General features: G+C 43.6%; 1 protein-coding gene across 1 annotated transcript; it reads left to right on the forward strand.

Moving 5' to 3' along the window:
- Window positions 1-26,459, forward strand: osbpl3b (oxysterol binding protein-like 3b). The gene is made up of 21 exons (XM_080005511.1): window positions 1-56; window positions 5,674-5,825; window positions 9,955-10,008; window positions 10,419-10,532; window positions 10,761-10,928; window positions 11,802-11,925; window positions 12,476-12,579; window positions 12,896-12,988; window positions 13,100-13,259; window positions 14,191-14,321; window positions 18,292-18,429; window positions 19,801-19,894; window positions 20,655-20,899; window positions 22,155-22,292; window positions 22,399-22,462; window positions 22,578-22,656; window positions 23,115-23,259; window positions 24,206-24,350; window positions 24,480-24,606; window positions 24,824-24,946; window positions 25,314-26,459. Exons 2-21 carry the CDS (start codon window positions 5,730-5,732, stop codon window positions 25,408-25,410), a joined length of 2,439 nt encoding a protein of 812 aa, XP_079861637.1. The 5' UTR covers window positions 1-56; window positions 5,674-5,729; the 3' UTR covers window positions 25,411-26,459.
- Window positions 26,460-27,267: the final 808 nt, after the last annotated feature.

Raw genomic sequence — 27,267 nt, forward strand, 5'->3', positions numbered from 1 at the left:
CGAAGTTGTTCCGGGAGAAATACGTTCCCTCCGCACTGTGCGTCCGTGACGAGTAGGTAAGTTCTCATTAGAGCGAACGCATAATTCCACCGCCGCCGGAAAGTTTGGGTTGACTTTTATTGGTCCCGTATTAAAGTGGCGGTGACCGCTACGTCGGCTTTCTGCCGGACTGATCGTCCCCGTTAATTGGTGAGGACTGTGTTGTAACACTGGCTTATTATTGATGCCATTAACCGTTATTACCCTAATGTTTATTAATGCAACACACAAGCTGCCGTTCTCTATCCCGATTAGAGTGCACCAAAGACACCCTGTGCCCAGAGTTTCCGTTGGAACAAATTGGTGGCGGTCAACATGTCCTGAACATATTATCTGTGTTTATTGAGCGTAAAAAACAATCGACGAACGGGCGATATAGAGAATGACATCATCAAGGCACGTAGATGTCATTCGTTTGATGACGAATATTACAATTCGACATCAAACAATTTCTGTTCGTGAACAATAAGTAACAAGTGCAGCCGCTTAAGTTGGCATTTCACTCAAATAACATTTTGATCAAACCAAAAACAAAATAAATATGGCAAGTAGGTCTAAATAAATAAATAAAGCTTGTGGTGTTGTCGTGTCTTCGTCGGGACGTCCCGTCGACACATTTTGCACAACGAATATTTACCGTCCGCTTTGGGTCGGAACTTAAATATCAGGGGGAAAAAAGCACCAAATTATGGATGTTTGTGTCCCAACGACACATCGTCTTTCCGCTTCTCCTCCCGAGTTCGAGACGCTGCGGCTCGGCCTCAGCTCCGTGTGTGTACTGTGTGCACTGTGTGCACTGTGTGTACTGTGTGTCTACTGTGTGTACTGTGTGTGCACTGTGTGTGTACTGTGTGTACTGTGTGTGCACTGTGTGTACTGTGTGTACTGTGTGTGTACTGTGTGTACTGTGTGTCTACTGTGTGTACTGTGTGTACTGTGTGTGTACTGTGTTTACAAGCGCAACGTGTCCACGAGGGAGGGGCGGGGCTTAGTTCTGTAGCGACAAACGTGATTGGTCAGAGGGGACGCTTTCAAGATCAGCTTTAGATCGTCCAAACTGATTGGCTTCCCGTTGCAACTCGCCTAGCGCGGAAACGAACGGATCTGCGGAGTTTTTTTTTTATTTTATTTTTTTATTGGAATGATCCCACCAGCACTAATTTGGACTGTGTCTGGAGGGAATTATTGACCGTAGAGATTTAAATATGTCGGACTTCGACGGATCGAAAAGCGGAAACGCTACCTGTCCCGACACACGTCGTCCCCGAACCAAAGCAGCTTTCTCACCTAACGTCACATCTACTGACTGGACAACTTCTCTCATGTCCCAAGATGTCCCTTCCCCCCTTTGGCGACTGTGTAATGCTGTTGTTCCATTTTGATAATTCAATAACACAGACTGAGAGGTATTACCCTTGCAGAGTAATGCACAGACCTAATAGCATTACTGGTATTAAAGTGGGAACTGTGAGATGCAATAAATGAGATGTCCTCGGCACATTAAGCGCAATATGTTTTTTCTGATTCAAAACAACTCCCCCGCCGGACAGGGGATATCCTCCGGCTTTCACAAACAGTAAAGACGGACGAGGACAAAAGGAGAAGTCCGGCTTGATGGATGTATTACGGTTTAACGGTATATTTAGAGGTTCCGATGAAGAGAGGGTGGTTACCACAGCATAAATCCAGCACCAAGTCTTTGCTCGACGTAAAGGCAATTTATTCATGTGGATGCGGGCACCTTGTCTTATTGGTGAAAGGTCAGGGAGGCCCATGTGAGCAATTAGACTCGTTTTAAATTACCATCGATTTCGCTGGTTCCTCTCCGTCAAACATTCAAAAGAAGATTTACATTCATTTGGGTTTGAACAGCGGCATCTCCTAATCTCAGATAATTAAAAAGCTTTGTCTTTTGTCGTCTGCTCGTTGCTTCTGTGTTTTATATGCATGGAGAGTAACTGCTTACGATGGTTTTTATCCAACCATAAGATTTCCAGTACAACAAGATCATTGATTAAACTGTTACTAACCCGGATATATCCTCAGGGGGTGATATTATTGATGAACCCTCCAGTGTTGTGCCTCCTAAAAAATATGTTTCACTTCCTAAGGAGTTCACTACTTTCACTTCCCTGCTTCTCCCAGAGGGGATGGAGAGATGGTGCAGCTGCTGTCGACAGGAGTCTAAACATTAAGTTGTATTTGTAACCACTCTAAAAGCTCTTTTTCCTGAGAATTTTGAAGTGTGGGAGTTTGTCTGTGATATTTGGATTCTGGTGAGTCACATTCAAGTGCTTATTACCGTCAAGTCTATGAGGTTTGTCAGCCGCTGTTGACACAGCCTGGAGAGAGTCAGCAGGTTGTGTTAAAAGTCACAGATAATGAATTACAGAATTATGTAGAATGCGCCTCCCTGAATGCCTCTTTCTCGTGTCTTGAGGAGTCGTATCATCATAGTACCATAATACCTCCGCCTACGTCTTAGTTCCTTTTGTAATGGACCATTTGCAAAATTATGGAAAGTCCCACTTTCTTTAATAACTGTATAATTCCACCAAATAACATTGCCTCCCAAATGACACCCATTGTTCCATTAAGGTGATAAGAAGGCTTAAAGACGTCTATATCTGCGGGCGTGGTTGCTTTGATTGACAGGTCTCTCTTCTTGTTCACATTTGCTCAAGGTGGGCTTGTCTCACCAAGAAGCCTAAATCCATAAAGCCCTGGCTCCATCCCGCCGAGATGGCGATGATGGTGTAAAGCCAAACTCGAGGCTTCAAAATGTTTCTTCAGATACCGACAGGCGAAGTCACAGTTTTCCAGTTTGTCAATTTTTTTTTACCGCCTATAAAACTAAGGTGTTATATTTTCGACTGAAAAATAGACCCATTTGAATAAAGAAAGTGAGATAAAATATATCCTACAGCTCCAGTACGCCTTGTACAAGAGAAAAAGGAAAAAGGTGGTCAATCAACTTGTTGCGTAACCAAGTTGAATTGCCTCAGATCAATCACGGGCCTCCTTTCCCAAAAACGATCGATCTTAAAGTTAAATGTGTTCTCTACGTTCATTAATAGGGTTCTTTAATTTGTGGGATAGTTCACGAAACAGCTCTTAAAAATGAGAAAAGTGCCCTTAGCAGTTCTGTGAACTGAAATATTTCCTTACTGAGTATTCGACCCTACGGCACATGCTCTTTATTTGAAAAGCCAGGATGTAAATCCTATTGTAAATAGTTAATTAGCCTGAAACTTCACCAGGCCGTGATAAAGGAGAATCTGTCTGCCTCTGGATGATTATTGCTTTAATCAGTCCCCTTTAAAATGAGTCCCCTTGTTTTTTTATCTGTTTGTATTTTTAAGTGCTGCACAGCAGGTGCGTCTTGAAAGAGCGGACGCCAAGTTCTAATATTGAGGAAAATAACCTTTTTCGTACAATCTGGCTTCAACTTTGACACCAACCAGCTGTCGGTGTAGGTCATCACTCACTTTCCTGGTTACCTTATATAATATGAGGGATAGACCTAATCCTGCTGGCACCAGGAAAAAAAAGTGTTGAAGTGAAGGAGGGTGACGGTGCGACTGAACCGGTGAGAGCTGCTGTGATCAGTGGAGAGCAAATGAATAAATTATGTGCAGCAGAGAAAAAGATAGCTGTTGCCCATCCATCCATCCATCCATCCACCCATCCATCCATCTTTTACTTGAGGGTGCATGGGAGGACATCCGTGCAAATACATGAAATAGCTTAGGTTCCTAGATTAAAATCAAAACAAACAAATGGAAAAGTCCTTCGGAAATACTGTTACTCAGACATTGTGCAGACTTATTTCATTACTTCTGCACCTCCACCCTTGCCATCTGCCTCAGCCTACAGTAATGGCTGCCACCTAAATCCAAATGCCAAAACTCCAACCTCTCGGTTTTATCTCAGCTGCGGCGGTCAGCTATTATTTAAATCATGTTGAACTGAATTCCCCTAATTTTTATTCGTAGCAAGGAAATGGTTTGTCGTTCCATTAACATCCGTCTCAAAAGACATGACTTCATTGTCAAAGAATATTCAAACATTGCACAGCATTTAAATGATATGCAAATATATTTAAACCAGTGTATTTAAAACCAGATCTGTAGATTAATCCCCCGCAGTCCGGCCCCGGTGAATGAGATTAGCTTCAAAACCCGGGAAGACAAAAGGCATGCAGATGTGTTCGTCCGCTGTAAAGCATCGTTTCATTATTTGTCCCCAACACTTTGATCCATTGTCACCGCCGCTTTGGGATCCACCCCGATCCATCCCAACTTAAACGAAGGCCTGGGCTAAAGGACGAAGGCCTCAGAGGACGGTGCTTTCATTCGTCCAACACCAGGGAGCGAGGCGCGGATGCACTGGCCTTGCAGGGTGCATTGTGGGTAATGTGATTAACCTGCTGCTGCTGCTGCTGATGCGGCTGAAGAGGGAGAGCCAACACGATTACTCGCCGTGATGAATAAATGCATAAGAAATAGTCTTTTAAATCTGTATCTAAACATGCTAAACTGAGGAAAACACTTTTAATTTGTTTAGTGCAAATTTGTTGTAAAGTATTTATGGGAAAACCAAGAAATGCACCAAATGAATGGATCTTGAATTCAGTATTCCTTTGCAGCGCTACATATTAAATAAAAGCCCTTTAATTTGATAGATAGATAGATAGATAGAGAGATACTTTACTTTAAATGAGTAAATATACACAAAACCTAATGATAAACAACAAATATATCCTACAAATTAGCAAAAAATAGAATAAAAATACAAATAAAATTACCAAACATGGAAATGGGAAAATTGTGGTCATATACCACCAGAACAATAAACCTAAAGATAAGAAGAAAAATAAAAGCCTATTCACCCTTTCTCAAATGAAATGATTCACTCCAGCCCGGGCCGAGTTGTTCATCAACCACGACTGATGAGATTGCGTTCGTCTGGGTTTACGGGCAGAGCTCAGCCCTTAATGTTCACAACAGTTGACTGGAGGGGACTCGGCTGCGGCTCACATACTGATCCAGTCAATGAAAGAAAGGATTGTTTCGGACGCTGATGAGTTTATTTGTCTTGGGATGGAACGGTTCCGACGGCTAAGCATCTCATCATTCAAGCGTCCAGTGGATCTGGTGGGAGGCGGGTGAGGCAGACAGCACTTGGACACAGACAGTAAATCAGATTTTTAACATTGAGCAGTTTTATTGCTTTGAGTGGATGGTGTTCACTCAGCGAACGTCATGGATCAATGTAAATACTGTCGTGTTGCCTCTTAACAGGGTTTGTCGATGGCGATTGCTCTTTCTGGAAAGCATTGCACTGTAAACCCCACAGCACTAGAAGAAAGGAGATCTGAGCAGCAGTTCTAATGCATTTTCCATGAGACAGAGTAGCTAAAAGGCTGTTCTCTATCTATCCATCTGTCTATCTATCTATCTATCTCTCTATCTCTCTATCAATCTATCTATCTATCTATCTCTCTATCTATCTATCTATCTATCTGTTGCGATGTGGAAAACACCGCTACCTCGAGGGGAAACGACGAGCAACGAACTAAAGAAGTGGCGAACTAACGTCTCTCTATCCATTCTCCCCCAACGGATGACGCAGGGATGCGCCCGGCACCTCGGCCGTAGGCGACACCGACCCAGCGAAAGGCCCGCGCAATGGAGTCGGAGGGGCGCGGCTCGGCTACGTCTCAGAAGATCTCCTCCCCGTCCCGCAGCAACAGCAGCTCCTCCTCCAAACACGACAGTCGCCAGGTAACATTTTACTCGTCGTCAAAGAGTCGCCGCGGGGGAAGCTTTCTTGCCTCCGAGCTGCAAGAAATCAACCCCTTGACACTTATGAAGGTGTTGCTCAAAGGCAGTGGGTTTCTTATCAGCACAGAGTGATCAGGAAGTGACGCGTGTTCCCGGAAGTACGGCTTTCAAGGTGTTTTTCACGACGCGTGAACTCGATGAACCCAGTGTTGACTATACCGATAAACTGATATGAGTGCTGTGGTATCTGGTTCAACCCAGTTCATCAAGTCACCGACCAGTACAGTGCTTTTCCAAGGACCAAGAACGAGTTCGGAAGAGAACTCGATGTTGGAGTGGAGCAACTACACGAGGTCAGGAGAGTACGGACCCGAGACAAATATTAATAAACGACCAGCTTTAGCAGCAAAGCAACAATTTTTTTACAAATTTACTGCCGCAAAGTCTGAAAGCAATTTACTCTTGAATAAAGAAAAAGAAACCCAATCACATGTCCACACACACACACACACACACACACACACACACACACACACAAATACGTCCAATCCAATCCTAAAATTCCAACAATTCTCCCAAGGGTAGTTAAGGCTGAACAATAAATTGTGATCATATTGGTTTTACGATACAAAAGAATGCAACATCTATATTGCACAAATTACAGGAAGGGAGAGTTTTGGGAGAAGAGTGTGGTGGGCTATTCCCTAATCAAATTAGCAGTACAAATGTAAATGTTTTTATTACTTTTATAATGAAATACATTCAAAGCCTGAAAAGAATACTTAGAATTTTAGGTTTATTTCTGGGGTAATTCCAGCCTGAAATATTTGTATGTCAGGTAAATGTTTAAATGTTACGACTTAATGTTCTGCTAAAGGGGCTTAGAACTACATTACAAATTTACGGGTTACCCAGACCTCGATGCCAGTTCCAAAAATGCTATTTTCGTGGAAACCACTTTTGATTTTTCTTCCTAGCGAGAGGAGAGAGACGAGAAGAGAGGAGTTAAAGGTCAAGGACTGCGCTCCTTCAAAAAGTCTTCAAAATATAATCAAAATATCTTTGTCAGAGGCACAAAACATAAGAGAAAAACCTTTCACAAAAAGAAAATTACATATTGACACATTTACCACTCCAATCTTCTGGTTTATTTTTGGGTCGCTGACACATGACGTTATTAGCTCTAAATTTGGCATCAAATACCGCGACATTAATCAAAACTCCATAGCATCAGTATCTAATATAGATTCAGACCATGCTACTATTTCAATACCTATCTTTTAATATTCATAAATCTTTTCACCACACACACACACACACACACACACACACGCACACGGACACACATGCACACCAGCCAAGGTTGCAAGACACAGCAGTAGAGTACTTGTGTTCCACTGTTTTTAAGTACCCTTTGGCTGGTCATCCACAGACAGCCGCATTATTAATGTTTCATTATGCAAAACCAGCCTCTCAGTTTTAAAATTAAAGCTATAATGTTCCGTTCCAGTTCCACTGGCGTCTGGACCTGCGGAGTTCACAACTCCATAACGTCAAACAACCCACATACAAATAAAATGTATTTTTAAATTACTAATTATTATTATTACTACCAATATATTATTATTATTATTATTATTATTATTATTATTATTATTATTATTGTTGTTATTATTATTATTTTTATTTTTATTATTTTTATTTTTGTTAGTATTAATCACAGTAATTATTTTTATAATAACAATAACAATTAATAATATTATCATAATATTATATGAAGTTTAATATATTTATATTTATTATAAATGTTATAATACATATTATAATAAATAGGATGATTAATAAATATTATCATTAATAAATAATATTATTTGCTTGTGTTTGAAATCAGCCTTTTTCGTGTCAATCCAGGGAGTAGCATTAAGTTGAGTTTGGATTGGATGGTCTGATAATTTGCTGATATCATATCCATGCAAAGTATAATCTGTCCCTTTCGAGCTGGTTGGCACACCGACTTGGATCCACTTGCATGAACCTAAATGCCATTTTATCTTATTCTCTCTTTAATTGGCCACATTTCCAGAATATATCTTTCTCTTCGCAGTTTTCTCCGCAGCAGCATCTTGGCTCTGTAATCATCGTGGAAATATCAGGGTCTTGATCCCACATTCAGACATTAAAACATCCAGAGTCGTTGCTTTGCTTCGCCGCCGGCCTCCTCTGCAGCAGCCCTCGTGTCTTTTGTCCTGTGAAGAGCGGCGGTAGTTTGTGCCGATGACTCATCGTGTCACAGGGTGAGAGGAAGCTGCGATGGAGACGCAGAGAACCGCCCAGATAGCGTCACGTCCTCCATGACGACCCTCTGGGTGGTAGCGCTTATTTTGGAAGCACCCACATCTGGCAGCTCTCCGTGCCAGCACCATTAGATATCAGGGATACATCGAAGTACCAGATACTCGCGCTTAAATTACATCAGTGCTCTGATAGAAAGGATCTCTGGATCGGCCATAACGTGGATGTGGATTTTTTTGTTTTCCCAAACAGGGTTATTAGGCTTATGCTAAACCCCCAATTACAGAATCACGGCAAATGGATTGAAATCAAATAATGTGGTATAAGCCAAGTCTGCAATATTATCTGCTTACCCTAATACATCCCCTCTTTGTGCCATATACACAGCTATAGTAAATACCCCCACCCCCGCAGAATTGTAATTGTGGCTCAGCAATTTGGATTAGTCTATTATGAAACGTCATCTCAATCTGTGTATGCGTAGGATTATGTGAGATGTGAGATTGTTCAGCACATGATTGTTTTGAAAAGTGAGATTAGACAGGTAGGATAACTGTGGAACCATGTGGGCAACACTGCCCCCCCCCCCCCCCCCACACACAACACCACCCCGTACGGCCACATCTCTTCATCAGTTTGGCTCTCTCCCATTCACAGACTGAATGAGATATATCATGTAGTATAGCTCCACTGTGTTGTAGCTGACTCATTAGAACAAGGTTATCGAGCCTCAACACCTTTTTCCTTGTTTTCCTCCATAACAGTCCAGTGTATTTTTCTTTGTCTTTATACATTCATGGACCATTATATTGGACGAGTATATGGACAATTGGACATATTTTATGTACAGTGGTCTAGGAGAAGGAGAACTCCACCCCTGGTGTTCATTGACCAATCAGAAATGGGTATAAAAATCCAATCCAAAGAGTCCACACCACCCACTCCTTTAACAGACGTCATGTGAAAACGCATTAAGCAACAGAGAATGATCTTCAGAAGTAAACCAGTTATTATCCCTCTAAATTCAAGTATTTTTCAGGCAAGGACCTAACCTGGCATTGCCAGACAAATTTGTAAAAGCGTAGTAGTCTGGAACCGTTCATTTTCGACTTTTAAGGGCTGTTACCAACGGGCGCAGACCAAAATGTCCCTGGACACAATTGGATAGACCTTCTACCAATCTACCTCCTCTTCATGCTGAAGAGGAGGAAGTGGCCGATGAAGGGCTGGCACAAAGTATGGAAAACCTGTGAAATCTACTCATTGCAATATAAATACTGTGGCTAAAGGTGCTCCTCTGCCTCGGGACCCGACACACGTTTCTAAACGCTCTAATGTGATTTCCATTCCCGGTCCTTACCGGCCCCAACACCGTACCCACGACCCAGATATTTACTGGCGTCACCGGATTTGTGTTTTAAACGAATTGAACGGGATGATAAATTACGTGACCCGCGGCGGAAGCCCCCGTGTCGATTCCTCATTCTAGGCTCTCGTTTCCCCTAAAAGGTCCTTCCACTCTTCCCGGGATGACATTGACGACGTATCGCAACGCTGTTCTGGGATGCATTAGCTAATAGCCCGCCGGTTATCGGGAACAGAGCTGCAGGCATCCGCCCGCTCTGGTCCCGGGAACGAGACGAAGGAAGAGGGGAGGCAGAGTGATAGAAATTGAGAGACATGGCGAGGAAGTCGGACGTCGCATAGACATTAACAGCTTGTTATGAACTGGAAGTCACCAGGATGCTAAACTTGCTTGTGGGGACAGTTACACATCATCCTCTCTCTCTCTCTCTCTCTCTCTCGCTCGCTCGCTCCCTCCCTCCCTCCGCCACAGAGATACTTCTCCCTGGACAAGGGCATTCTGAAGTATGGGAAGTGTCTTGCTGATGTGAGTAGAAAGCCCCGCCGGCCTCTATCTAGGACACGCGGAGCCGCCGCCTCCCACTTCCCAAAACAACCCAGAGGGCACCGTAGTCTGTAATTGAAAAATGCCCTTGTTCTCCGTCCTCTATGCCTCATCGCCAAGGATAGGCTGTCAGACTCAAGTGCTTGTAACGTGTGTTGGATTACTTGCTTGCGCGCGTTGCATAATCAAAGAATAGTTATGTCGAACAAGTGAAACCGAGTCGTGACTGGTTGACGTTATTGGTTTCAATTTCGCCACCGTAAATGGGTTTACGCGCACACTGGAGCCGTCTTCAGCTCCGTCCCCTCCACATATCTTCTCTGCAAGCACGTCACATCACATCGGCCTAGTTAATCATCGCAATTGGCCAATGACTTTTCCTCGACTCGCAGATAGAGAAGGGGAAGCTGCACGGCTGCGTTGACGTGGGCCTCTCCGTCATGGCCATTAAGAAGAAAGCCAAGTGCATTGATCTTGACGCAGAGGAAAACATCTATCATCTGAAGGTAAACCGCAAAGCTAATGAGGGTCCACCACAAGCCCCCCAGGGGACCGGCATGATGTGGATTACCCATTACAATATTATCTTTGAAGACTTTAAATGGTGTTTTGCACGTTCAGCTGAGCGGGCCGTATTACACCCACCCCAAAATGTAATGTACGACTGCGTTTCACTGCATCCACTCTGGCGCCGGTGTGCCGGACTCTCATTGTTGTTGTCTCCCCTCCGGCAGATTAAGTCCCAGGAGCTGTTTGATGAATGGGTGTCCAAGCTGCGCCATCATCGACTCTATCGGCAGAACGAGATCACCATGTATCCCGCTGAGAAGCCCTACTACTACCCCCACTACACCTCCCCCGCCTCCCCCAACAGGACGGACGGTGCCTCCTCCATGAGAAAGGTGACAGGGTCCACGCAATGGAATTCACTTTGTGGACTTATCCGCCTTTTCGCGTGCGACGACAGGATTTTCCTTTTTTGGTGAATCCAATTATTAAAGTTATTTTGAGGTGGTACAAATTGGGAAGCGGGCATTTACATTTCCACGAGCTGGGTCCATTTACACACAGTGTGTTATGCCATGGAGCGCTAACTCTTTTGCCATTACCCCGGAGGTTATTTATGGCATAAATATTTGCTGACAATAAACAACGGGTGTCCATATATCACCATGCATTTTTCATTAGTGCACGTTTCATCACTGTGACAATGGCGGTTGTGGTATTTGCAGGGAAACACAACAGGCAGCAGACGACGGAGTATTTCAGCTGAGAATGACCCTCTTTCAGATGCAATGGTTTGATAAATAGGAGGTCATACACACCTTTTTCTTTAATTGGTTGCATACATAGTTGCCATATTCTCCCATACAGCATAAAAAGGATGTCCATTCATAATTATTTTATTTTTGGTTACGCCCTGTCCTTCCAAAAGCTCCCCTTTCCTTCCTTTTCTCTTCTAATCTACATATGTGCATCTATATTTATACCTCATGAATTTTAATGGGAAATTTGTTCTTGCTGCGATTTGAAGAGGAAATCAGTTTATACGCCGCTATGACAAGGACTCATTGTGCTTGCCCTCTGCTAAAGCTCTTTAAACTGCACCTAAATTACTTTTACTACAGTAAAGAACTCAACTGTAATAATATCTTTATCTGCATAATTTACGAAGGTCAAACAACTTCTCATTTGACCTTTTCTGACATTTTCTTTGAAGGGAGAAAATAGTTATAGCGCTGACCTTTTAAGTGTGCCGGCTGTATTTATTGCAGCGTATGTCCGTGGCTAGGCAGTCGTCGCTGCATGCCACGGGACCCTTCCCTGCAAGCTGCAACAGCCAGGCCAAGGTGGCGGCCTGGCTGCAATCCTCAGACGACATGGACAAATGCTCCAAAGGTGAGAAAGGGGGAAAAAAAAAACGCAACGATTCCCCCCCCAGCACATTCACTCTTTCTGTCACTCGTTAGAAATTAAACTCAAATTCCCACTGCACTGGTCAATTGTTTCATGCATCTCTGTTTTTTTCACCACGTGGCTCTCATTTTTTGTTAGTTTCGCTCTCTTGTCTTAATGAAAGCTTTTAAAATGTAAAACTATTTTTATTTATTTAATTATTTTTATTTTTAATTATTATACATTTTTACACGCCTTATTGAAAAACTACTGATTGGTCAATAGCGGCATTGACAAGTAATAAAACTATGCATACTAGTTAGAAAACCACTTCAAATTAATATTCCATCTTAAATGTGTTTTTTATCAAGAAGCCATAAGTAAGGGATAATGTACAGTCAGCCGGTCATTAATGAAAAAGAACCCCCTTCAGAGTGTTACAAGAGTCCTGATCATCCTATCTGGGGTTATTTTGCGAGAATGACCCGAGGCTGGCTGCACATTATCCCTTACTTATTATTCAATATTGGCTTCCTTTATCCCCACACTACAGACCTGTCCATGTGTGAGTCCTACCTGCTGGATCTGAACCACCTGCTGCAGAGCATGGAGGTCCTCCATCGGACCTGCTCCGCTCCGTCCATCCAGGCTCTGCAGGTCAGCGCCGTCCGTGCGTTTGACGACTTTTCTCTTAAGATTTAAGATATTGCCGCACCATTACAGGTGAAAACGCCGGATTACAGATTCATGTCAGCTACAATAACGGAGACTTTTACTTTAATTGTTTTTCTCGTTTCATCTTTCATCTTTTTATAGAATTTAATATATAATGCACTAAACTGCTAATTATAGAATGTGTCTTCACCCACGCTTTGTGAGGCCTCAATCCTGTGAAAAGATAACTTTTTTTTTTTTTTAACTAGGGGTTGTAACTTCCTTCCAACCTTAACTCTTCATCTCTCATATTCACAAGACGTCTGCATTTGACAGCCCCAAGAAGGAGAAGAGACTTCCAAGGAAGTGGCGCTCCAAGAACTACAACAAAGACGCCAAAGTCACTCTGCAGGTAGAAAGGGACGGAAAAAAACGGGGAGTTCATCGTTTCCTCTCGCTTGCTCCGAATGCGCCATCAGCGTCATCTTACGTTTCCAAAATTCTGGCTCCACCCGCCCGTAAGGTTCCCAGCTGCATCTCTTCCGGGTCCATCCGGCATCACGCCTCCAACCCGAACCTCTCCACCGCCGCCCTGGCCCACGACAAGGCCTACTCCGAATCCCTGGACGTCCAGATCGACGTGACCAAGCTGCAGGAGGACTTCTGCCGCGTCGCCAACAACTGTGAGCGGACGCGTCATGAATCGTTTTAATTAAACAAGGCTCTGTGTTATTAATGAAGGGCAACACTCTTGAGATTTATAGATCCTACGGGATTCACGGGATGGCTCTTTTATTTACACGTTTTTAAAATTTACATATACAGCACCCGTTTCATTGAAGCTGTTGTTGATAATGAATAGTAGTGACAGTTGCGGAGCCACGGCAGCTGTTAATTACCAGCAGTTTGTCACTGTTTACATTCATTACTATTCTGGGAATAAGTCATATTTTTCGCTGCCAGCCTCACAAACAGTGAGATGTTTCCAGTTTTTCAAGAAGCGTTTGGCAAAAACTCTGTTAGAGAATGACTCGTTTGTTAAACAGATGACTCTGGAGATGATTAAATTAAACTCTTGAGGGTTTTTTTTCACATACCGAATGATGACGAATACATTTGGATGCATAAATTGATGCGGATTTTGATTGGTATTTAAAAGTTTTCAAGTATGTACATTCAATCTTTTTGTCTTGTCTTGAAGCTGTTATTTTAAGCAATGGTGCAGTGCTTGGGGGGATATCATGACTTTACAGAATATTCTAGCACTGAAGTAGCTCTTATGTAGAGCATGGTGCAAGGAATATCCTTACTACATAATTTCTCTAAAATCTTCAGAAAGCCCTCCACCATTGAAAGAATAGCGAATTAGAATAGAAAATCAATTTCAAATATTCTCGGGCTTGAAATGGCCGAAAAAATAAAATTGAGGTTAAAAAATACCAGGGTTTTCCTTTAAGGCCACGCTTATTATATTTGTGAATATCATTTTTGACTTGCTCTGTTCTGTCAACTCTGCTCCCGTAACACCGTAATTTATCCCCAGGGATTAATAGTTAAGTCTTATCTAATCTTCTTTTATCTCATCTCATCCTATCTCGTCTTTTCACGCCGCAGTGCACAGCACCATGAAGTCGGCCCTCAGTGCACTCACTTCAGAGAGGGAGAGGTTGAAACACGTGACGGACCTCGAGACATGCCCCCCTACCTCTCCACAGGTTCTGGGTTTGAAGAACACGCTGGCAACTGTAGGTTTCCCAGACCGGACGGACGCACACACACACACACACACACACACACGCACACGCACACGCACACACACGCACACACACTCATACGCACACAGAGATGTAGTTCAGCATTGAAGGGATTTTCCGCTCAGGGTGCTTTCACACCCTACCCTCTTTGGTCCATTTTAATCGAACCATGATGCGTTTGCTCCGTCAGTGCAATTTGTTTGGAGAAGTGAGAACACGCATTCAAACTCTGGTGCGAACCAAACAATTCAGCCACGGTCCTCCTGAAAAGACGGGACTCGGTTCGGTTCCAAGTGAACCAGGGTCTGGTCTGCTACATGTGAGAACGCAATCGGACTTAATGTAGGACCTAATACAGGAAGAAAGCCAAAATACAGTGCATTGTAGATTGGGTCATACTTTAACTACTTTATCTACTCATGCAACGGAACATTTCAAAATTATTTAATTCATTAAATGTTTTTTAAATGAGTCATGACTCATATTGTTGTCAATTTACTACTAACCGTGACCGTAATTCCTATGTGACTTCCTAGGTGGTATATATATACACAATTGAGTGCGCTGGTTCAAGGTATGTTAATGCTTTAAAGGTGACATCGTATCAGCGCTCAAACTAATTATTATGTTAATACCAGTACATGTTATGGGCCCGGCTGCCCGACATGCCAAGGGACCGCGCAGTCTGGGCACAGTCCGCCCGTGGTAGAGCGGCTTTTCTGGCATTTGCCCAAACGCTAAATGGCCAATACGTTACTGTCCACTGCTCTGAAATTGACGCGTTGAAATGATCCCTCCTCACCATCCCAGTGGCATTACAAGGCTTCATGTTAAAACGGAGGTATATGCCACTCCACAAGTTGAAAACTGACGCGGATTTCACGCGCTACTAGAAACTGCAGTTTTTTTTATGAATGAAAAGCCAAGCGCCTCTACGGACACACAGGACTCCACCCGCGGAACAGACCGACGGTCGTGAGTAAGGATCCCAGACATTGGACAATGGATGTGTAAACACCTGATCAGCATTACTGTACTGAGTTGAACAGCTGGTCTATACCTTTTATTTCCAGTTTTGCACGGACATTTGGAGTGCTGCTTGAGTTATTACTTTTAAGTGTTTGTGATTCACGCTGTTAAAGTGGGAGATGACAGCGAGTGCTCGCAGCAAAGCAGAAACAGTGACGTCACCGCTGATCCGATGAATTTTCCCTCGGAAATCTTCTGTCCGATAGATGAACAACCTGTACGGCCGCGTGTCTCTGGTTAACACTGTGGTGATACAAGGTGTTCCCACCTGAAGAAGATCCAAACACTTTCCGTCTCCTTTTCAGCTTGAGCCTCTCACCCGGCGTCTGTTTCCACTTCCCCACTCGGGTCAGACGGTTATTGTCATCCCCTGCCCATGGTGAAAGATTTGAGCTGGAGCTTCTGTCGCGACATCTTCTCTCTCTCTCTCTCTCTCTCTCTCTCTCTCTCTCTCTCTCTCTCTCTCTCTCTCTCTCTCTCTCTCTCTCTCTCTCTCTCTCTCTCTCTCTCTCTCTCTCTCTCTCTCTCTCTCTCTCTCTCTCTCTCTCTCTCTCTCTCTCTCTCTCTCTCTCTCTCTCTCTCTCTCTCTCTCTCTCGCTCGCTCGCTCGCTTGCTCACCATTCTTTTACTTAAAAATAAAAATAGCCTCGCCTCTGTGCCGGTCCATCTCCACAATGATTCGCCCACAATCAAACACCGCCACTCACAGAGTTAATAATGGTCTATTAGTCCCCTTCCACCGTCAGTGGTTTTCATGTTTCCTCTTATGAGGCTTTGCATCAGCACGGGACGTGCCGGTTTTTTTCACACATCTGGTCGCTAAAAATATCTAAAATAAAAAAAAAAATCTCTGTAATTCAACAGGAAACAAAGCACAAAACCTGCTGGGCTCTTCAGGGTAATAGGAAGCTGGGGCTGCTGATGGATGCTAGGAAGGTGCTGTTTGGATACGAGGCTTTGTGAGCGATAGAAACATCTCCTATCGGATGTTATTAAAGGTTGAAATTCACAAAATTAGATAGATAGATAGATAGAAAGATAGATAGATAGATAGATAGATAGATAGATATATGGAAATTGGGGTGTTACAGCAGCTCACATCAAAAAAGTAGGCAACGATGATGAAGTAGTCAAATAAAATAGGAAGAAAGGTCGTGTAAGAAACCAAAAATGTACAACATTTAAAAAAAACTGGCAATATATAATAAACCTAAAAATTAACAATAAACATTAAAAAATAAACCTAAATATAAACAATTACAATAATAGACAATATTATTGTTTAACAAGTATTAAACAATAAACAAGAGGTACTTGGCCCAACAGTACATGATACAATAAACCTAAAAAATTAACAACAATGATAAAGAAAAAACCTCTGTGTCAACAATTCACAAATATAGGAACAAGTCCACAAGTCATCTACAAGTCTGCATACATTGTATATACTGTGTGTGTGTGTGTGTGTGTGTGTGCACATTTGTGTGTGTGTGTGTGTGTATATATATATATATATATATATATATATATATATATATATATATACTGTGTGTGTGTATATATATATATACTGTATATATATACTGTGTATATATAGTATATACATTTATATGTACAGTATATATACACACATACTGTATACAGTATATATATATATAAACATGCTGTATACAGCTTTAACCTTTAACTGTATATATATATACAGTTATATATAGTTATTTCCATATATACTGTATATATAAATGTATATACTATACATACAGTATATATAAATGTATGTACTATATATACATATATATATATTTTTTTTTTTACTGTATACACCTTTAACAAATACGGTAAACTTGCCTTGTTTTATGTTTCTAATGGTGTTTACCAGGTTAAAGTTGTCAAGAAGCACATTAATGCATTTCAAATGAAAGCATCGTAGATTCAGGCGAGCGAGTTCCCGCTGTTTTTCAAAGTGCAAATTGTGTGTTGTGCTGTGATTGCCTGCGAGACACAGTGATATTTACAATGCCAGTTATATTTCCCAGGCCATAGCCCAGAATTCGGATCTGAGAGAGCGCCTGTGCAAGATTCACGCCGAGTCGCACCTCGTAGAACCCACAGATCTAGTCAGTTGCTCCGCCCCGCTTCAGGTGGGTGTGGGAACGCATGGTCGTACCGCCGGATCATCAATATCACTCCTTGTTTTTCTTCCGTTTCCTTTGGTTGATACCAGTCTGGAATGAATGAGCCACCCCCCCCCCCCCCCCCCCCCCCGGCACGTCCTCAACACAGTGCTCTCTCTAAAATACTCACATTTCTAAGATCGGAAACGCTATCGGTCCTCTCAAATTCGAAGAGAAGTTTAATTTGATTGAGTACAAAATGGAGACCGCTGAGAAAAGCCGAGGGGGAGGCAACTGACGGTGACATTTAGTGTGAGTGCATTGAGAGGCAGTGTTGAGAGGCACACCTCTAATCACCAGACAAAATGCCAATTTCCTTAGGGAATCTGTTTGCTTGCTCTAATCAGATTTGCTCACTGGAGAGTGGAAACCCCATCCGCCTAATTCCGTGGAGATTTGCTTATCGTAACCGAGCAAAACGAATGGGTTCCCTCCGAGAAATCCTTCTCTGCTCTCGCACGCGAACATTGTAATATATTCAACTTTAAATGCTGCTAAGAAAATGAAAACACTCCTCATTTATCGTTGATTCGGTGGCGGCAAGTTCAAGTAAAAAAATAACGTTTTTAATTAGGAATTTCTCTCATGGTTATTAGTCGATATGAAGTTGTTCGTCTGCTTTGGGGGGGGTCATTGCTGTTGCACGTGCATGTTCACGTTTTTGGGCTCAACGCGGAGAAACGCCACAGTGCGTCCGTTTGTTTTTCTCGTTTCCGACGCTCTGATTTTGCGCTGATGGAGCTCTCGGTGTCTTCCAGAAAAAGGACTCCGTGGACGGATGCCCCGCCCTCGTGCACCAGGCATCCAACGAGAGCCGAGCGTCCATAGCAGAGTCGCTGTCCGAGTTCTTCGACGCCCAGGAGGTCCTGTTGTCCGCCAGTTCCTCTGAAAACGAGGTATGTCTGTAAAATCTAAAGCTGAGCATTTTCTTAAATGTTGAGCCAGTCACATCTTGATGCAGAGGAGAACAAACACTTTTCTTCATGATCTGCTATTCTCCATTTACTGTCCAATTCTTCTTTAAACTGGACCTATTATTCTCCTTTTAACCAAGTTAATATACAGTAGGTCTCTGAAGTCCCCGAAACATGTTTTTGTTTTTTGCTGATAATGCCACTCAGATTATGCATTCGAGCCATTGTAACATGCCTCCAATCCACCCTGTCTGAAAATGGGCTGTTTCAGTGGGAGGAGCCACCCTCCCCAGGCCCCTGGTTCTTTCTATTTACCCCGTAACTTTCCCTGATTTCACCATATCAGTCCACCAAAATCTGTTTCTGAACCAATTTGAGGCGAGGAATAAGCAATACAGTTGCTGAATCTCCACTCATATTAGATCTACAAGGCCTCATTTAAAAGTTTGTTCAGCAAGGAGCTTGGAGCAGCGCGGGATACTGCGAGACTTGGCGCTCAATTATGGAAACGTCAGAAAATAAAATAAAATAACGCCGCAGTCTACAGTACAGTCAACCCAACATGGACACACACACACACACACACACACACACACACACACACACACACACACACACACACACACACACACACATAGAAACACACAGCAGAATTAATCTTTAAATACTTACATTTCCTTCTTCTGCAGTTTTGTCACCGACAGTTGCTATTAATTCCTCTTGCTTTGAAAAGATTTGTGCTGGTCCCTGCAGCCAACAGAGCACTTCCCATGATTAGCTCTTAGCTTTGATACTAGCGGGTCTGGTCGCGCTCCAGCCGTGGGTGGAGTTACACAGATGGGGCGCGGTTCTAATTCTACTGAAGTTGACGTACTACGTATTACTGCAATGAGGTATATTAGGGCAGCAAAGCTGAACGGCTCGTTTCCGGACATGTTTTCTAAAACAGACAGCTCGCAAAAAACTGACTGCGTGGTCTTATTTCGCAATTTGTGTCTAAGTCGAACCACCAGAGACCTCATCTGAGAAGTTTGCTCAGAGTCCACTTTCCTCCACCGATACAAGCATGACAAGTATCTTAAACGCATTCATTTAACACATACAATGGCCTCGTGCGGAGAAGAGGGAAGATACAACTCAGGCCCAGGCTTGCATGGCAGTTGAGTTGGAAATTGGAGTTCCTGAGGGAATAGTCATCATCACTGGAATCACATGGCGCTCGCTGTTATGGCAGGATGTTAAAGGGAGACGAACCCGTCGGAACCCGTTTTCCGTGGCTGTTATTGAAAAGTAGATGTTGTCTTCGTACTCAAGGGGCTGTAATTAGCCTCCGTGTTTTGTTTTTAATTTAAGGCATCAGAAGACGACTCATACCTCAGTGACATTAGTGACAACATTTCCATGGACAACTTCAGCAACGAGACGGAAAGTGACAGACCCGGTTCAGGTGAGCAAGCTGCAAACGCCTGCTGTGACAGGGTGAAGGGTCTTGTGTAAAAATGATGCATACATGCAATTCTACTCTTCCGAATGGAATTACTTTGGCTATTTGGCTCTACTATCTATTATGAAAAACCATTCAAGTCAAGCACTGTCGTGTTCTTTATTCTGTTCGTGTTCTCAGTGTAGTAGATATATTTTTAGGTTCTTATAACTAGCCTTAAGTCGGCTTCACACTGAGTCCGACAACAACTCAACTCACCAGAATCTCATTCATTTCAAGCTACAGATATTGGAACGGGACTTAAAACTAAGTAAATAACTTATGTCTTTGAAATAATGATGTTGTTAATGTCAATGTTGGGTGTCACCACTTTTCACTATCTGTAAATCTGTTTTTAATGAATGAATGGTGTTTATATATTTTTATTTGTTTGCACTTTGCAAACACTATATAAAGGTTTAAGTTTTAAACTCTCTTTCTTGGAAAATGGTCCAGCTGAGCAAACTACTCTTTATCATACTGTTTGTACTGGAGAAAACAGACATATTTTAACAATAATCTTGACACATGCACTACAGATTGCGTCTACTAGTGGGGGTCCACAATCAGATGGGTTTTTGGATTCAGTGTAAAGCCAGCTTTACTCAAGTGTTCTCAATGACTCAATGTGTGAACCGCCTTGTTTCCGTACATTAGTTGCAAAGTAAATAGAAGCATTTTGCCAAGGAATGGCTAGGTGTCATATTTGTATTCTCTCCACCAGGCTGCGTGGAAAACGGCGTCCCCTACGGTCGCCGCAGGTCCTGCCTGCCGTCGCCGAGCCCCAGCGGCGGCACCGTCAGCCTGTGGAACATTCTGAAGAACAACATCGGCAAAGACCTGTCCAAAGTCACCATGCCCGTGCAGCTTAATGAGCCCCTCAACACCCTGCAGCGGCTGTGCGAGGAGCTGGAGTACAGCGAGCTCCTCGACAGGGCTGCCAACACGCAAGACCCCTTCCAGAGGATGGTGAGGCTGCCAACCGCACGCCCTGGAGTGTCGCCGCGTCAGGCGGCGGCGAGGAGCTGTGCCTCGCTCTGTCGGTTGAAAAATGAAAAGTCAATGTCGCATTAGGGGCTCGGGAGCGATGAAAAGGGCGTCAGAGGAGCCATTGTCATGAAGGAGGCGACAAAAGAGCTATTTGATTTTCCCACGGCCCATATTGCGTCTCAAACAGCCAGTTGAGCCCGTCAGTCGTCGGCTACGTATACGGCACAACAGCCTCAGCCACGTTTTTTGTCTGCTCAGTCTCAGAACAGGGCTATTGCATTGTTCTTATCCACACTTATTAATTGGGTGCAGACTGTGTTGTTGGGTGGAAGTAGCTTTTTTTGAGGTGTGGAAAAGCTGGGGAGGTGCCTGGTTGTAAATAATGACTATGTGTTGATAAAGAGCGGCAGGGGCGGCTTGGTCTCTACACAGCCAATAGAGAAGCATCTGCTGTGATCCCACGGCACACCTCATCTGTAACCGTGAAGAAGGAGAAGAAGAGTCTCCTGTCATCGTAAACATAACAATTAGATATACAAGAGCCGCAAACGATTTGTTTGTAATGAAAAAAATCTCTCTCCCGGAGTCGCTCCGGCAAAGGAGTGGGCGAGCGGGTGGCTCTTCGACCCCGCAAACTGAAAATAATGACTGAGGACTCGTTTAAAGTCCATGGTTAAAAAAAATCAGTTTGTTGTAATTCATATTAAATGGGACTATTTTACGCTTTCGCACCAAAATAATTGTGCGAAAAAATAAATGATTCTTGTGAGAATTCCATTGACAACTCGGAGCCAAACGTACTCGAACGATAGAACAAATCTTTTACTTCAGGTCTTTTACTTTTTTACTTACTCGTCAAGAACCAAATCCTAAAAAAAGAGGCCAGCCTTTCATCACTACTAAGAGTTCTTACTCTCAGTGTGAAACCTGTTGGTATTCTGTCTGCAACTGATGAATTTGATGAATTGCCTTTATTTATTTTAGGCAGAATTTGGAACATTTTCACGGCGCAGCGGTTGGAAAAACACGGCTATAAACTTCTAAAATATTAGTTGCCGTGGCAACCTCACCTGAGTAGGAAGGCGTTCATGACTAAATAAACACTGGCTGGGCACGAGAACAGTGTTACTGAAGCAGTTTCCTTTTGGATCAGAGCTATTCAAAAGTTAATGTCTTAATGACTGACACACGGCCTCGTGTAACAGAGGGAGTTGCTGCTTTTTTGTGTGTGTAGGTGTACATAGCCACGTTTGCCGTCTCAGGGTACGCCTCTAGTTACTACCGAGCCGGGGGAAAGCCTTTTAACCCCGTCCTGGGAGAGACCTACGAGTGCGACCGACCGGACAAGGGCTTCCGCTTCGTTGCAGAACAGGTGAGCGCGAATCTCTCTCTCTCTCTCTCTCTCTCTCTCCCCGTATCACCGCAGAAAATCTTTGGCTGGAACCGTTACGTATTTATTCGTCCATCTCTTCACTCAGGTCAGCCATCACCCACCCATCTCAGCTTGCCACGCTGAGTCGAAAAACTTCGTCTTCTGGCAAGGTACAGTAGGCGACTTGAGAAATCCTATTCGGGGGTTTTCCATGCCCCTTCGGATTGGAGGTGCACTCGGTATTACGTAATATCTCTGATGGCTTCCCTCCGATTGGTTCCGCAGACATGAGATGGAAGAACAAGTTCTGGGGGAAGTCGATGGAGATCGTTCCCATCGGCACCACCCATGTAACTCTGCCTGGGTGAGTCCCGTGGTCTGGTCTGTAAAATAGTCAGTGTGACACGGATGGACACTCAAAGTCATGATAACTGGAAAGATGGGAAATTAAAGTGGTAAACCGTGAGATTCTTTAATGAAAAAAAATGCATTTTTGATATTCATCCCATATTTATTTAGATGGTACTTTAGAACAAACAGCCATTCGGGGCCTTTTCATAAGCCAGTGTGCTGTAGCTAGTTGTCAGTAAAAACTGTCGATATTGATGAACATTCACAAAAAAAGAATATCACCCGTGTGGCCAAGAAAAAACAAACAAATCAATCAATCAACCAGAAAAAAGCAAACCTTCAACCATCTTGGACCGAAGACGAGGGATGTTGAAAAAATCATATAGTTTCCGGGATGAGTGTAATCCACCCGTCACGGTCAATCAAACGGATTGCCACTTTAATGTGTTGATTTCTCTCTCTCCCCTGCAGAGGTGGAGACTGCTACGAGTGGAACAAAGTCACCTCCTGCGTGCACAACATTCTGAGCGGGCAGCGCTGGATCGAGCACTACGGCGAGATCTCCATCAAAAACTCCAGCAGCAACACCTGCCAGTGCAAGATCGTCTTCGTCAAGGTGAGGCGGTCGCGCCGTTGCAATAACTCTTACATTTGATTTATTGTGAGGCGGCAAAATGGATAGAACGAGGGTTGCATTCCAAGTATTTAGAGGAATGCAGGACACGGTAAATTAAATTCCAGCATTTTTATTTATTTATTTATTTTTAATACTTTTAACAGAGGCGACACGCAACAAAGTCTTTCAAAAGACTTCCCCAATCCACTGAGAGCACCAGACTCCACATGCACAGTCTTCCATCTTTCCTGGGACTGGAGCACACACTGCAGGGGCCACGCCTAAAGCCTTGAGACAACATCGAATCAAGCTGATATTCGTTTACATTTCCAGACTCGTCTGGGTCTGATCACAAGACTTTTCATCCTAAAAACCATGAAGACGAGGAGGTTTCCCCACGATCCGTCCTACGATCTTGAAAATTTGGCCGAGGCTCCGAAAATCCCCGGCTAAAGCCCCCCCTCGGCATTGTTATGACGATTCTATTTGTTTACGACTATCTATACTTGATTCCTTCGCGACGTAAACCGTTTTGACGGCCGTCATTCGGCAGGGTTGGCGCGCGCCCCTTTCGTGCGAACGGCGCTCCTCTTCTCTCCGTCGCCGTCACAAACTCCTCGGCTCCTTCTGACGTCGGCTCGCCGCTCCTCTCGCCGCTCCTCTCCTGAGAGAAGGTTAATTGGCCGCGCTGTGCGCCCCGGTTGAAAGGCTGCGCGAAGCTGTGCAGCGTGGCGGGCCAAGACATGCCGGCACTAATTACGCGTCCTCGTCGGCTCTTGTTGACCGGGAAACAGCGCGTCACGTCATAAGCTTGTTTTTTTTTTATATTCTTCTTTTTTTTCCAACAGCAGCAGCGCCTGCTGGTATTTGGAAAGGAGACTCTCCGGAAGCGGAGGGACGAAACCCGTAGATCCCCCAAATGACCGACTGACTGACTCTTTTACAGGCCAAATACTGGAACTCGAGCGTGAACGAGGTGGAGGGCGCCATCACGGATCACCGGGGGAAGGTCGTCCACAAGCTGTTTGGAAAATGGCACGAAGGAGTTTACTGCGGGAACCCGCCCTCGGCCACGTGCATCTGGAGAGCGAGTATGGCAGCGTTCGGGCTCGTTTTTTTATCGTCCGGTTCAGACAACAACTTTTATTGAAAAATATATTGAGTGAATCCATGAGTCCAGATGTCGCCCGACGCCGACGTGTGTTTTGTAACCGGCACAGACGCAATGCCAAAGGACCATGAGAACCACTACGGCTTCACTAAGTTCACCATCGAGCTGAACGAGCTGGAGTCCTCCCTGAGAGCGCTGCTGCCCCCTACAGACACCCGGCTGCGCCCGGACCAAAGGTGAGAGGTCAAAGGACGACGGGAAACCACTTTAATAAGTGAACTGGCAGCAGGCGGTAATACTCAAACTAACTCCTGTTCTTATATTAGATCAAAACGACAGTGTTTCAGGTATTTATAAGAGCATACAGTGAACCGCGTACGCCGCTTCATGCTCCTGTTCCCGTCGTCCATTCTCGTTAATTTCCTCAATTTTCCCTGTCCGTCTGGATGGCAGACTACTAGAGGAGGGAATCCTAGAGCAAGCTGAGGAGCAGAAGCAGAGGATCGAGCAGCTGCAGCGGGAAAGACGGAGAATCCTGGAAGAATCCAACGTGACGCATCAACCCAGATTCTTCAGGTGAACGTCAAATGTTCGGGGAATGTATAGAATTTCCTTGATTACGATTCCATATCCTGTACTGCCGCTTGCTTCGCCCAGCACCCCCTGCTGTCGCCGTTCGGAAAGTGGTCGGGTAAATGGTTCCCGATTGCAGATGTTGTACTTCAAAACAGTGGTTTTGTTCTCCTTTCGATTGCCCGACGATCAGTGTTTGATGCAAACACAGAGCGTCCATTTCTACAGCGGCAACACAACACAATATCCCATCATCATCATCATACAAAACATCCTCGCTCGGTTGTTATAGCTTTCATATGAAGTTGCAATGATCGAGCAGCTCGGTTTCCTCTGTTTGACACTATTCGGTTGGTTTTGGCCTCCACAGGAAGTCCAAGGATGACACCTGGGTGAGTAACGGAACGTACTGGACCCTGAGGAAGGATCCCGGCTTCGCCCACTCGGGCGCCGCTGCACTGTGGTGACCACCGTGCGGCCGGTCACTTGTAGGACCCCACTGTGACCCCGGGGCTGGCTCTGCGGATACCTGCTCCGCATCACGGCGACCCACACTCATCACTGTCTCCGTGCGTTATTACGGTGTATTGTATTTATTGCCTTAATATGAAATGCTTCTCATTGTTTTGGAAAAAAGAAAAAAGTATGCAAAGGAATGTCATTATATTTATGCAAGGTCGGCTCGGTTTTCCAATCGTTGCGTCACACTCTACCAGTAAAAACAAGCACAAGTAATTGTAATACTTGGGACAAAAATATGACAAAAAAAAAAATTGTAGGACAGAGGTTTGTTTCATTGCTGCTCCACACTGACCTAAGTGACGTTGATGTTCCTTTCTTGTCTTAACATTGATATTCTCTACCTCTGAGATCAACTCGCCTTGTTATATTATGTACAAATCCTTGACTTACCCGTCACCGGTCTGATGCCTTAAAGGGTGAGGATGTTTATTTATTTCTTAGCACATCTTTTAAAATCGTCTTTTTGTAAAAGTGATCCTAAAGGTGCGATCAGTTGAATGGCTTCTACGGCAAGCGAAGAGGGTCACATGGACCCGTAGCTGATCTTAATTTATTGCTATACATTTTTCTGTGAAAATTATTATTATTTCAAGGTTCAAAGCGGGCCTGGGTGATTTGCATGCTGCCACGCTCTAAAAGAGAAAGCCGGCTTTCCAGTGCATTTAGTGTGGATGGGTGTATCAATATTATTTCTTAAAAATTGGATGCCTTATCTTATGGTATCTTCTGACATATTTGGTCAGTTTGTAGACAAAATACTGACTGTACCTTTGTGATAATGATTCTGGAAATCTTGGTTGTTTTATAACAGTATTTGTTGCATTTTCCTCATACTGTGTGAATAAAGATGCGACTGTGAGCAACACATACATGTATATTGTACAATGTAAAAGATAAAGAAGATAAAAGCCTAATTTAAATATACTCATATTTCACACTGAGCACTGTATCATGTTCTGAATAGAAATGGACTAATGATCCATTGTCTCTAATAAAATCCCAAGCGCTAGCTTTTTTCTAGAGTCTTTTCTTATTGCATATACTAAAACCAATAAATATTTTTTTATAATTTTCCACTGATTCCCATATCCATCCCCTACCTTCCGATACCCCCATGAGGACTTAACTAATAAACATGACTTTCCACCAGGAAGATACTTTGAAGAGAGAGGTTATGGAACTGTCAGCTAAGTATAGAACACAATTGAAATATAGAAGATCTACATCTTAATTTGTATGCAGCTGTTTTTGTAAACAATTATTTTTATGGATGAAAATTATACAACAAATAAAAGGACATGCGTGAAACAAAATTAATAAAATATAAATGAATGAACGTAAATACATGCATAACAGGAAAGCAATTCATTTTGAGATAACATGCCATGTGTATCAATGTGAATATTCGTATTTGGATTATAAGGGCTCATTTACTTTGTTTTTGGTCATTTGGTAATTCATTTTGAGGACAGTAAAAAAAAATGAGGGGCTGGAGTGTTGGAGCCGTTTTCTGTGTTTTGTAGTTGTGAATAATATTTGTTTACATATTGCCCCGGTGTTAGTTTTATATTTACCTAGATCTGTGGCATTACGTCTCTTGTATTGGTCCATTTTTAGCCAGAGGCTGCTGCGCTTTGGCGCCCTCTATGCTAATTAGGGGCGGCTCGGATGGACCCGGACCGCGCCCACCCACTGGCCCCGCCCCGGATGTTCTAAGAAGTAGGAACTGTCTTGATTGTTACGCGACCAACCACGCGCACACACACACACACACACACGCGCACGCACACACACACACACCC

The sequence above is a fragment of the Zeus faber genome (genome assembly GCF_960531495.2).
Source record: "Zeus faber genome assembly, chromosome: 8".
NCBI classification, from domain to species: Eukaryota; Metazoa; Chordata; class Actinopteri; order Zeiformes; family Zeidae; genus Zeus; species Zeus faber.

Coding starts and splice junctions, on each gene's coding strand:
- osbpl3b (XM_080005511.1), top strand. CDS start 5,730: ATGGAGTCGGAGGGGCGCGGCTCGGCTACGTCTCAGAAGATCTCCTCC. Junction 10,533..10,760: donor AAAACATCTATCATCTGAAG/GTAAACCGCAAA, acceptor CCCCTCCGGCAG/ATTAAGTCCCAGGAGCTGTT. Junction 22,293..22,398: donor TCCGCTTCGTTGCAGAACAG/GTGAGCGCGAAT, acceptor CTCTTCACTCAG/GTCAGCCATCACCCACCCAT.